Source organism: Cyprinodon variegatus, unplaced genomic scaffold (assembly GCF_000732505.1).
Source record: "Cyprinodon variegatus isolate N-32 unplaced genomic scaffold, C_variegatus-1.0 Scaffold0, whole genome shotgun sequence".
In the NCBI taxonomy this organism is placed as follows: Eukaryota; Metazoa; Chordata; class Actinopteri; order Cyprinodontiformes; family Cyprinodontidae; genus Cyprinodon; species Cyprinodon variegatus.
In genome coordinates, this window is record NW_015150453.1 from 1,961,017 (window position 1) to 1,973,656 (window position 12,640).

General features: G+C 37.7%; 1 protein-coding gene across 1 annotated transcript in view; it reads left to right on the plus strand.

The window, feature by feature from the left end:
- The first annotated feature begins 949 nt into the window (after nucleotides 1-949).
- rhbg (Rh family B glycoprotein) overlaps nucleotides 950-12,640 on the plus strand; it is a 17,337-nt gene continuing 5,646 nt past the window's right edge. Inside the window, exons 1-5 of the mRNA XM_015377308.1 lie at nucleotides 950-1,343; nucleotides 7,905-8,091; nucleotides 9,059-9,209; nucleotides 9,361-9,508; nucleotides 11,685-11,851. Coding sequence (XP_015232794.1) covers nucleotides 1,100-1,343; nucleotides 7,905-8,091; nucleotides 9,059-9,209; nucleotides 9,361-9,508; nucleotides 11,685-11,851 — 897 coding nt within the window. The 5' untranslated portion in view covers nucleotides 950-1,099. The remainder of the gene's footprint in view (nucleotides 1,344-7,904; nucleotides 8,092-9,058; nucleotides 9,210-9,360; nucleotides 9,509-11,684; nucleotides 11,852-12,640) is intronic.

Here is a 12,640-nt window from a genome sequence, read left to right on the forward strand (position 1 = left end):
GTAAAAATATCAGAAAAATCTACTTGAGTACAGTAAAGAAGTATTTGTACTTCATTACTTCCCATCTCTGCTTTTAACCAACCACAGCAGCAATAGCTGATGTATCACATTCCTGATTTGTTTTACAGCTAGCGGAGTTAACCTATAAAACAAACTCTTTCCAGATCCGTTCAGGAGGAACGCACAAAAATCTTTCCCATCCACAAAGGCACAAATCGTGTCCTTTTGCTCATTTTAAAAGGGAATACAGGGCATTTCAGTTAAAACTGGCAGAGCCATATTTGTTTTTTCTTCAGTTTTCCGTATTTGATTGGTGCTTTGACATCATACACGTCACTGCATTTCATTAGTTCAAAATATTTCTGTATAGAGGCTAATGCATCTGCTGGCTTCTGGCAAGAGGTATTTTCAGGAGTTTGTGAATTCAGAAATCTTGCAATAATTGATCTTGCTTGCAAGGTAAGGGGTAGTTTGAGGCGGAGCTTAACCTATCAGTAGAAACTTACTTATCAGGTGATTGTGAAGGTGAGGGGTCGCTCTGGATTGGATCAATATCAGTAGTGAGGGGGGCTCAACGGTCAGATTCTAACCAGTTTGAATCTTTCTGCTTTGTGTTTTATCACAAAATTAAATCAACACTGAAGTTTTGTTTTTAATGCGATAGAATGAGGAAATATGCCTTTTTAAGTCAGTGGCTATTCATTTTAAGATGGATCTTACTGCTCTTGCATGTAGACCAGATGTGTTAAGAGGATTTTTTTAAATATTTTTTGTATGTTTTTTTTTTATCCCAGCTAGAATGTGCTCATCTTTTCTAAACTTGTTCTGTTTAAAAAGTTTTTGACAAACTGAGGTGAGTTCAAACTCAGAAGGGGCTGGACTAACTGAGTCTCCACCTTGCTTTGCTCTGTAGGTGTGACCCAACTCAACAAAATCAGATGCAATTTTCTTCAGCTGGGTCACACACACAAACTCCCCAGCCTTTTAGTGTCGACACCATAGACACCCCGGTGTCTGAGTGAGATACACAGCAATAGCCCAGCTGGAAAAACAACCAGCCTCTCCAAGCCTCTAATCCTCTTCTGACCTGCAAGAAAACATGACAGACTCATCTACCAACATGCGGCTGAAGCTGCCAATTGTCTGCTTCATCCTGGAAATCATTCTCATCATCCTCTTTGGTGTGCTGGTGGAGTATGACCATGACACAGATGCAAAGCTATTTAATGGGAAAACTCCAAACCCTCATGGCCATGGTGGGCATGCTACTGGGACGTCTCATAACTCTACACCTCAAACAGCTCATAACGACTATGAGAATGACTTCTACTACCGCTATCCAAGTAAGTGTCCTGTGGACCAGGGGTCAAAAAGCTCTAAGTGTGTCATTGCAGTTCAACAGCTGTCCAACAGAATCAAAGGGACAGAATGCATGCAGATTCAGAAATAATATTTGAACATTTTAAATCTGTTCTAATGGCCACATTGTTTTCTAATTGGTCTCAACAGAGGAATATAGATGCATCATTTTAGTTGCACTAAAAGCAAAATGTTATACATCAAATATCTGAGGGGGGAAAGTGTTTTTTTTAGCCTGTAGACAGGAATAACACAGAAACTATTGCTTTAAATGACATTTGCTATCATGCCTATCTTTTTTGATGAAAATACATCTCTATCAGTTTTTATTCCTTTCCTTAACAGTAAATTTGAATCCCTCCTTTTTTATTGTTTAAGCGGTTAGCATTACAACTTTCTAAGGTACCGGTAAATCAGCACTTCCTAATCAAACTGGACTGTTATTTATGGATCAAGTCTCCCTTCCATGGTCCTCAGGTGGCTGATGGTTTTCAGATGTTTCCTTAATAACACACCCTTGATTTGATATCTTGGATCATTCTGCCAAACTTGACAGCAGGGTAAGCAGGAAGTGCAATCATATCAATTCTATCTGCTGCACCAGGGACACATCCAAGCTGGGCAGTGGTTGGTCACCATTTTAAGAGAAAGATGCACCTGTCTTTAATGCTGAATTTGTTGGGCCACCTTTTGTTTTCTTAAATTTCCTGATCCAAAAGTATATTCAAGAATAAAATGAACACAACAAAAAAAAAGGGTTGACTACTAATGTTTAACATCATTTTTTATATAGCAAGGCATTGTAAGAAAAATATTTTTATTCAGTTAATTTTCCAGTGCTCAGCAACTCCACTCAGAGCATACAACCTGAATTTGTTTTTATTTGGTAAGCAACTCAAATATATAATTCAAATGTTTCTTTTTTCTAGTGTGGCTTAAGATATTTAGTAAGAGCATTCTACTTATGTATAAATATGTTTTATAGATAAATATTAATTCACACGTTTGAATCTCTCATTTTTGTAATACAAAAGAATAATCATGAGTTAAATTTTTCCCCATAGCTTAATATTCAATCTTTAAAATGACATAACATAGCTGTCTAGTTGTCAATCTGAGAGGCTTTTACCTCCAGGCATCTCACCCAGGTGAGAGGGCGGAGCTTTGAAACAACAAAGAATGATGGGAATGCTTAAAGGGTAAGCCATCTTCTTGCATAATAATCTTACAGGTAATAATTCTTCCTGTAGCAGGTTACTGTAGGGCTGCCTCAGCCTGTCACTGTAATATTGACTTTTGAATTGGAGCCAACAAATCACATGTGACTCTTGATTAGCCAAGTTTACAAAGTTTGCTTTGCAGCAAAGTTGAATCTGAATATCAGAGTTTGAAGTTACTTTAACCTTTAAATGATGTATCACACATATAATTTGGGCTTACAGTTCCTCAGTTATTTGCTTTTCCATTTGGGAATGCAAAATAGGTGACAACGATTACTTAGGTGAGTTTTAGGAGGCTAAAAGTTGTTTGCTCAGTGGATTAAGCACCAAAAAGTGCAATTAAGTTGGATAAAGTGTAGGTTGTTGTTACATTAATATACAGCTTAAGGCCTCAGATGCATAAATGCAAAACTTTATGGATAATATTATCATATCATATTACAATAACGAAACTTGAAGGACTTTTAGCCAAAGTGTTATACTGCAGAATATCATGTTTTTTTTCCTGTTTAGTGAAAACGTACACAGACAAACAGTAGCTACTGGTTTATCTTTATGCCACTTGTTGAAAAAGTCTCCTTTATCCTAAACTTATCGAACAGATTTGTGTTGATGTTTGAACCCAGTCAATCTGTTTAAAAAGTGTGAGATAACACACATCGTAATGGTGTCCAATAATACAACATGTAAAGGTAATCGTCAGGTGGACATGTGTTGCTTAAATGAAAATCCTTAGAATACAAGAGCAGCAAGGTTTTCCACCTATCCAATTATTATTAGCTCATGGCCACAGCATTCAATTCAGTTTATTTCTATTGCACCACTTCACAACACATGTCATCTCAAGGCACTTTACAGTCCACCAGATCATGCAGTCAATTTGATTCAAAGTTTTCGATCGAAGGAAAACCAGTTGATTGTATCAACTCATTGACTCAAATGCAATCCCTCACACTAAGCATGCTTGTTGCGACAGTGGAGAAGAAAGCCTCCATTTTAACAGGAAGAAACCTCCATCAGAACCAGGCTCGGAATGAGCAGCCATCAGCCGAGAAGATCATAATCCTTTCTTAGCAGAACCCCAAAGAGCAAACATTACTTCAGAGGATACCCAGTCACTCTGTCCATCTCTTAACCTACAAACTTGTAAGCATCAGTCCAGGATGCTTAAAAACTGCGTGAGCTTTCAGTGGTCCCTCCCAGAACACATTTGTCTAATTAGATCTTCAATAAAATGTTTGAATCAGTTACTCCAGTGGTTCTTAAACTTAAAATTGTTGTAAATAAAAAGATTTCTAGGAATAATCAAAGAGGCAGGAATTTTGTAACAGACTGCCATTTTAGCCCTAATATTGAAACGCCATGATAGCCTGTTTATTTCTAAAAATTTAAATTTCTGGGTTTTAACTTAAATTAACTGAAGGCTCACTCTAAATTTAAAATTTGATTTGAGGAATGCAGGATTCCCACCAGTCCTGGACTCAACCTCAATTGGCCACCTTGCATAAAAGAGTAATTGCTACATGCAGGATAAATGGTTTATCTGAAGACTTGAAACATTACATTAAGGGGTATTAGTAAAAGGATTTAGTTTTGTCACTGAGCATATCAGCTAGTTTATCAAATGCGTATCAAAAGGGAAAGAGGTTTGATGTAATTACGAGATCTCAGTTTTAAATCCATGCAAGAGAAACTTAACATGAGAAGCAGAGGTGGAAAATCTAGTCATATTACTTGGACTAGATTAATTCATTTAATGACTGTAGAGTTAACTTGGAAAAAAATGGTCTAACTTGTTACTTGACTTAGACTTTTTCATGAATGACTCTAGACTTGAATTGGAAGTGAGCTTTTTTAATTAAAGACTAATTTTAACGCCACCCATCCATCCATCTTCTGTCAACCCCTGCTGGGGTTGCGAGGGGTGCTGGTGCCTATCTCCAGGTGTCTACAGGCGAGAGGCAGGGTACACCTTCGACAGGTGGCCAGTCCAACGCAGGGCACTTTTAACCCCAAATCTAAAGTTTAGAAAGTCTGTTTAAAAAAAAAAAAAAAAAAAAAAAGAAAAAACAGAGCACCAATAATACATTTAAAACATCCCATATGATCTTCTGATCCCATTCCTCCTTCTCTCTTTATTCCAACATCCCTGCAAGGCCGTTGCGGGAATGATGTATCAATGCTATTTGCTTTGCTCAATCATACCATCATCATTCTGTATGTTTACACCCCCCCCCCCCGTGTCTGTAGCGCCTCGGGCTACGCTTCGTATTTCAATAAAACGCTGAAATCGTTGATTGTCTTTGAGTTTTTCCACTTTTTGACATTTCCAGTTGAAATGTGGAGTTGCAATGGTTGTCAGTTATTGATATTTAACTTATGTTACTTTGTTTAAAAACAAAGGACCAGAAAGGTCTGGAAATTTGAAGTTTCAGACTTTGGATATTACTTGAATTACCTGTATTATTTGAAGACTCGTGTCTGACTTGACTGCCTTGACTCTGGATTTGAGGATAAAGACTTGTGACCCATTTGGTCTCATCTCTGATAAAAATTTAATAGAATAAAACTGGTGGGTTTATCTTTATTGATATCAGTTTCTAAAGGAATGAGAAAGTTTGTCACTTTTGAATGTTTGAACAATCCAGCTTCAGTGTTATTTAGGTGTATTCATACTTAGTTCACTTATACCTGAACCAAAACCCAACGTTCCTCAAAGTACCAATAGGCAGCCCAAATTTAAGTTTTAACATCTTTGAGGTGTCATAAATGTGGATCCTGTTCACCATTTTGGCTGCATTCTGAACTAATCCTGGATCTTAAATCACTTTCATAACTTTTGTAACTAAAGAGACAATACATTTCTCTTCCTAACTTTTCTTTACACCAGTTTCTCTGCTCAGCCCATGACTTCATCAAGCCAATGCCAGCTCTCTGAGTAAATTACCTTATTGCTAAAGTTTAGTTTCAATGTGGCATTCCTCTGACAGCAAACACTGCATCTTTTTTTTCCCCCACTGATTGACCTCTGCTATAAACACACACATCCTTACTCAACTTAATTACCTGTTTTAGATTAAGCAATAAAAGGAAAAGATGCCGTTAATAGAATTTTTCCAAATAGATCTGCATCACTTTACTTTGGTCGCACTGACTTGATGTCGAGACACAAAGAACATGGTTTTAAAACTTAGAGGAATTAACTATTTCCTTCATTGCTGTGCCACCTCTAAAATTTGAAAATAAGGGTGGAAAGTTGAATCTGATGCATCTTGAGGAGTAACAGTGTTTAACCTGACACCTCTCTGTCAAAGGATCTGGGAAAGAAGTTCACCTTCACATCTCAGGGATGTTTGTACACAGACGCTATCCTGCATCTTTATTGTATGCTGGGAGAAAAAGGATCATATACAGTAAACAGAGACAGGTTCACACTTTTCATGCTCTACAGCCTGGAACCACTATTGCAGGCATACTGTTAGGAGAATAAACAATTCATAGGAACCAGTATAAAGTTAAGCATACACAGAGTAAAACTGAATACTTGCAACAAAAAATCTAAAATGAACTACATGGCAAACTTTTCTGAATGCAAAGAGAACATCATTTAATAAATTATGTTTTTAATCCCATGGGCACTCTGGCTTCTTCCAAAAGCTCAGACCTCTAGAGATGCTATAGAAACTTAATAATAAAAGTTCTTCATCACATGGGTTTGTAATTTGTCAAACTGGGAATAACTTATTGTGTTGCTAGTACTTACTTTTCTTTTGAGCAAAGTGGAGCGTATGACCAGCTTGTATTGGATAACATCTATCCATCCATTTTTCGTCCCTCCTATCCAGCTGGGGTCGTTAGGGATGCTAGTGCCTATCTCCAGCTGTCAACGGGCGAAAGGCGGGGTCCATCCTGGACAGGTCGCCAATCCATTGCACGGCAACACAGAGACAAACAGAACAAAACCATTCATGCACATACTGTACACACACCTAAGTAGAATTTAGAGAAGCCAATTAACCTAACAGTCATGTTTTTGGACGAAGCTGGCATACCTATGTTGGTAACATACTGTGTTTAAAAAAATAAAAAAATGCCAGGAAACAGAGTATTTTGATATTATTTTCCAAAAGAAATGATCCACATTGTGAGTTTTCTTTAGTTTTTCACTTCATATGTAAAAATAACTGGAAAAGGACTCTGGCTCAATCTTACTGAATTGGAAGGCAACACTAAACATGAGCTAACTGGTGGACAAGTCATGTGCTGTAATTTATGTATGCTTAACCCCCAGCTCTCATAATTAATAATCAATATATGATTATATAAAAAAAATTTAATAGGAACTCTTTTAACTCAGTACACGTTACAGTATGTGTAGAATATGAATAAACTGGCTTTGGTTTAGATTTAGTTATGCATTTTCATAACTTGAACAGAAAAACGCTCCGTTTCTTTAAATAAGATAAGCTTATAGTAGTCGGTAAGAGATTAATAAAATATTTTATCTTAATTTGTGCTTCGGCCCAAGTGGCATCAGCAAATTGATTTCAAATCTCTCATCTAGATTTCCATTTATTGAGCAGGTATGATCAAAGAAAAAAAAAAAAGAGGAAAATCTTAACGTTTTAAAATTATGTCAGTGGGAAAAAACGCAGTTTAGAACTTTTCTTTTGGCTTACAGGATTCCCAGCCAACAGCGCTTCTTATTCCATTGATATGAAAGTGTCCGTCCAGGCCACTGGGAACTGTGTGAATCGAGGCCAAAATACCAACAGGGAAGCTGGCAAGATCTCTGCTTGGTTAAGCCAATTAACAGTTACCACAACGACGGCACCTACAGCAGAGAGCAATGTTATGAATAGCAGTTTGAAACAAATAAGAGCAATGTTCTCAAACTGTGTGAATCAGGGCAGGAGACAATGTCATGGAAAAGGTTAACAGAGTTCATTTTTAAAATGGGTCATTGACCATTTCAGACTCTAATCTAGATTTATTTTCTGAATTTATGTAAGTTATAACTCAAAGTTTAAAGGTTTAAACAAATGAGTCATGTACCATCATGCAAGTTACAACTGAACCTGACTTTTCAGGAAGCCTAAGTTAATAAGATCAACTGTCAGTAATTAGATGGTAAATGCAGGTCTGTTGATGCAGGTTGGTGATGAGCCAAGTATCTGACAGCTCAACAGTGATGAATGAAACTTATATAAAGACCTTTTTGCACTTGCAGCAGAGTGTATGAGACCATATTTTGACCAAAACATGCATCTAACAAGGCAGTGAGTCCACATTAACTTCATCCCCATGTTTTCCCATCTTTTGCAGGTTTCCAGGATGTGCATGTCATGATTTTCATCGGCTTTGGTTTCCTCATGACCTTCCTTCAACGCTACGGCTTCAGCAGTGTGGGCTTCAATTTTCTTATTGCAGCCTTTTCTCTGCAGTGGGCCACTCTCATGCAAGGCTTCTTCCATGGCCTGCATAATGGGAAGATCGCCATTGGGGTTGAAAGGTAGAAAATATTAGATGATTAAATTAAACCTAATGATTACAGATCATAGGTACAACTTATAAACCGAAACAATTATCAAAAGTGATACCTCCATGAATGGTGCCTACAGTGTTGGAGAATAAGTTGTACGATGTCAATGTCGACACGCAAAGGTTCTGCAGCAATAATGATGTATTAAGTCACGTAAGACAGAGCTCAGGGGTTCCCAGATCCTAGTAGCTTTCTTCCCAACTTTTATTTTTTCATATTCAAGCCATAAAAGCAAAAACAGAAAAAGAGGAAAAGGTGGGTGTACATAGGTCAAGCTTTCGAGTGTCGGTGCAGATTTGAGGAAGGTGTGTAGACGCCACGCCTAGCGTACTGATTTTCCTCTGAACCTGAAAGTTATTAGATTTGAACAATGACGGGTGAGCAGTACGGAACGGCAAAGGGTGAGTAAGCCACTTATTGGCCTGGAGGAGTTAAACTTGCAGCCACCACCTTTGGAAATGTGCATCCAACCTGTGTTTCATAAAGGTTCCTTTTAATTCCTAAAGGTGACTTACATGAACATAAAGTCATTTTCTTTTTGTAATTCAACTAAAGTCTAAGTAATAATTTTTCCAGAGGATATGGCATTATAACCAACTTTACATGATTCCTTTCAAGGGACACTAACTGTGTTTCATCTTTTACAATACATGATAACATAAAAGACGCATTACCTTAAAGAACTTTATTGCAATATTGTAAAATCTATTAACTAACACAGACAGCTAGACCTTTGTTTCTCTGAAGAAAGTTAAGCAAAACCTATACTGCCAAAAGCATTTATTTAACTTTAACATTGCGCATGTAGGGACATGTTCTATGAGGGTTGTGTCATCCAACATCGGCTGATTAAGAGACGTAAGAGAAAAACTGACTTTGAGAGAAAGCTGACTTTGCTTGTTTTTCCATTCTAATCTCAGTTTTTGTTGTTTTGCAGTATGATTAATGCGGATTTCTGCACCGGCTCTGTGCTGATTTCCTTCGGAGCAGTTTTGGGTAAAACCAGCCCAATCCAGCTGCTGATTATGGCCATTTTCGAGGTCACGCTGTTTGCTGTCAATGAGTTTATCTTACTCAGCCTTCTATTAGTAAGTCACCATAAACCAAACTACTAAAGATTCTTCTTTGATAACTTTTATGACTTTAATGCCTTTGTAATAAATACTTCTTAATTAAAATGTATTAATTACTCAGCTGATGCACTCGAGGATTTAAACCAACCCTTGTACCTTCTTTTAGACTAGAGACGCTGGAGGCTCCATGACCATCCACACATTTGGAGCCTACTTTGGCCTGATGGTGACCAGAGTCTTATACCGACCCAACCTTGACAAGAGCAAACACAAGAACTCGTCTGTCTACCACTCTGACATGTTTGCTATGATAGGTAATTCTTGCGAAACAGAAGATTTCCAGGAAAAGTTTTCTTTGTAAACTACCTGTGGGTATAAGTTGAGGCGTGGTGCCAAACGGTTGTGACATGCTTTGTAAATATAGGCTGTCTAGAACAACAGGGCTTGTTTCAGCGCTCAGATCTAATAGGTTTCATTCTCTTCTCCATGAATCCTTGAGGACATTACTATATTAGTAGCTTTGAGTAATTTGCTTGTTTTCCCCCCAACCTTTACTTTCATACGACTAAAACTCCAATAGGAAATGCTTTCCTTCATAGGTCCTATGTTTTCAGCATGCTTGATGTAAAGGAAAGAACTCAGAAGTGTGACCTGACTCACAGCATCCAATATTTACAATTTAAAAACTTGAAATTCCTCTTTGTAAACTTTCCAGATCCCTCTGTTGTCTTCACTTTCCACGATCATTGTGAAGGAAGGATGATCCTTGTAAACATACCCTATATCTGAATATCTATACCTACTGTATATCTGATATTCTCAGTGATGTAAACTATGCAGTCATAAAACTCCCCAGCTAAAGGGACCTGGCAGTATTAAACCCACAATTGGTCATAAAACACAGAAGAGTTGGAGGTGAGGAGAATAAATCCTACATTCAGTTTCTTAGATGCACATCTTGTGGTTAAAATGTCAAAAATCATTCAATATCTAAGCATGTAAATATGTCTTCATGAGATTAAATTAATTTACACTATAGTACATGTATTTAAATCCAGCATTAGTAAATATAACCCATGTTTGTGTAAATAAGTCTTTCATTTAGAATAATCCAGGTGTTGTGTTTATTATAGAACATCACTTATTAAACAGCATAGAGACCCAGGAATGTGGTGGATAGGTCGGTGAGAAAGCTCTGAGGGGTTTTGAAGCAGGATTAGGTTATTAAAAGATTCCCCAAAGTTTTGTGTCTAAGGAAACACCGCAGATTGCATTGAGTCCTTAACATTGCAAAATTTGCTCCTCCTGGATGAGCATGTAGCTTCTTAGAGATTCGCCTGCATAATGTGGTTGACTCTGCAGCAATCCCTCCCAAGACAAGGAAGTCAGACTAAGATGAAAGACTGTATAAAAAGAGCTTCTATCTGAAATGCACGGTATCACTGGATAGAGTTGCAGAGATACAGAGCTCATGTGGGAGAATCTTTGAAGTCAGGCTGGAGAGACAGATATCTGATACAGGATGTTCAGGTTAGGTGAGATTTATACTATAATAGATCAAACTTTTTTTTCCATGTTTATGGCAAACATGCAAAACACTAAAGATGCCAGAACAAAGCACCAGCATGCTGGGACTTGTGGGGATGCTTATCTTCTGGAGGAACAGGGAAGGTTTCTAAATTTAATGGAAAGGAGGAATAAATACATCTTTTAAAGACTGCAAAAAGCATGAGAAGGTGGGGCAAGTTCAACGTCAAGTAGGGTAGAGAATGTAATGCAATGGTTTAGATTATGTGTGTGGTATGTAACAGAGGGTCCGGGTGGGATTTGATCCGACAGACTCCAAGGCAAAGGTCACACGTTCTTATCCAAAGGGATATGCCTGTGGCCAAGTAGCCAGGGTGTGATCGCTGTGAGGTATTCTGACAGGACGACACTGTCACTTATGTTAAGAGCTACCAATCATAGGGCATTACTTTAAAGATTAATTTAAATGTCTCCTTTCAGTATGACAGATTTTTTTTTTAACTCGTTTTTGCAAGTGAGCACACCATCATCTTGGCACATAGATTTGAAAAACATGTGAAAATGTACTCTAAATCTTAAGCGATAATGCTTCTTAACTTCTTCTTTTTCTTATTTAACTTATAATCATGATGACTGATTAAAAAAAGTTGGCCTCGGCAGATGGCCGCTCACACTGAGCCTGGTTCTCTTGGTCTCTTCCTGTTAAAAGGGAGCCTTTTCTCTCCACTGTCGCTACAAGCATGCTTGGTTTGAGGGATTGCTGTAGAGTCAACGCAATCTGACTTTATGATCTGGTTGAATTGTCTCTTTAAAGTGTCTTTTGTGTCATGAATTGGTGCTATATAAATAAACTGAATACAGCATACAGTATCTTTACAGATATCTTAAGTTCAGTTTTTTTTAAATGTACACTACTGCTGCTAGATTGTTAAAGACTGACTTTCCATTTCACTGTAAATACAGGTACCATCTACCTGTGGATGTTCTGGCCCAGCTTCAACTCTGCCATCACAGAACATGGAGACCCCCAGCACCGTACAGCCATGAACACCTACTACTCCCTGGCTGCCTGCACTATGTCTACGTACGCCATGTCTTCTCTCACAGCTCATGACGGAAAGCTGGACATGGTTAGCATGCATGATTATAATTACTTTTTTTAACTCATTTTTTTTTAAACAAGAAAATCAGGACATTGATTAAAAGGTTTAGATCTAGTCTACATGAAGAAGATTGCGGTATATTTTCATAAATGCAGTAGAATCAAATTGCACCCATAAAAGTGCAAACAGCATCACTGAGAAAGCTGTATTACATATGCTGGGCCCATTGGTGTCGCTGGGGTAAAACCACTAAAAAAAAACAGCATTTTAAGAGTTTCCCACTGAGGGAGCTGGTTTTAAAAATATATATTTTATGGCCTCCAAAAATGACCCATCCATGTTAAATAGAGCCTAAGTAATAGATTATCTTTGCAAAAACTCTGTGTGGACGGGGCCTTAATGAAATATTCATGCAGTTTATCAGAATTTGATAGATCAGTTTTTAGTTGAAAGAAATGAAACTGAAGATTTCACATCTTTGCTCAATACATGAAAGCTAATGAAAGGTGCACACCTCCTCAAAAAATGTAGATTGGGTCTCAGCCAAATTGTTGTAAGATTCATCTGATACCAACTATCTTCACATACTGAGGGATCAGGTGGTAAATCATCACATGGTGTCTCTAGACTGATGCCTATCAAAAAATGGGAGGGAACTCTGTGCAGTGCTGGAATATGAATCTCTTTATATAGTTTCACTTTACACACAAACACTTTAACCAACGCTGCCTTACACTAAATGAGTATCTGGGATAATAGTATATGTGTGTGTGTGTGTGTGTGTGTGTGTGTGTGTGTGTGTGTGTGTGTGTGTGT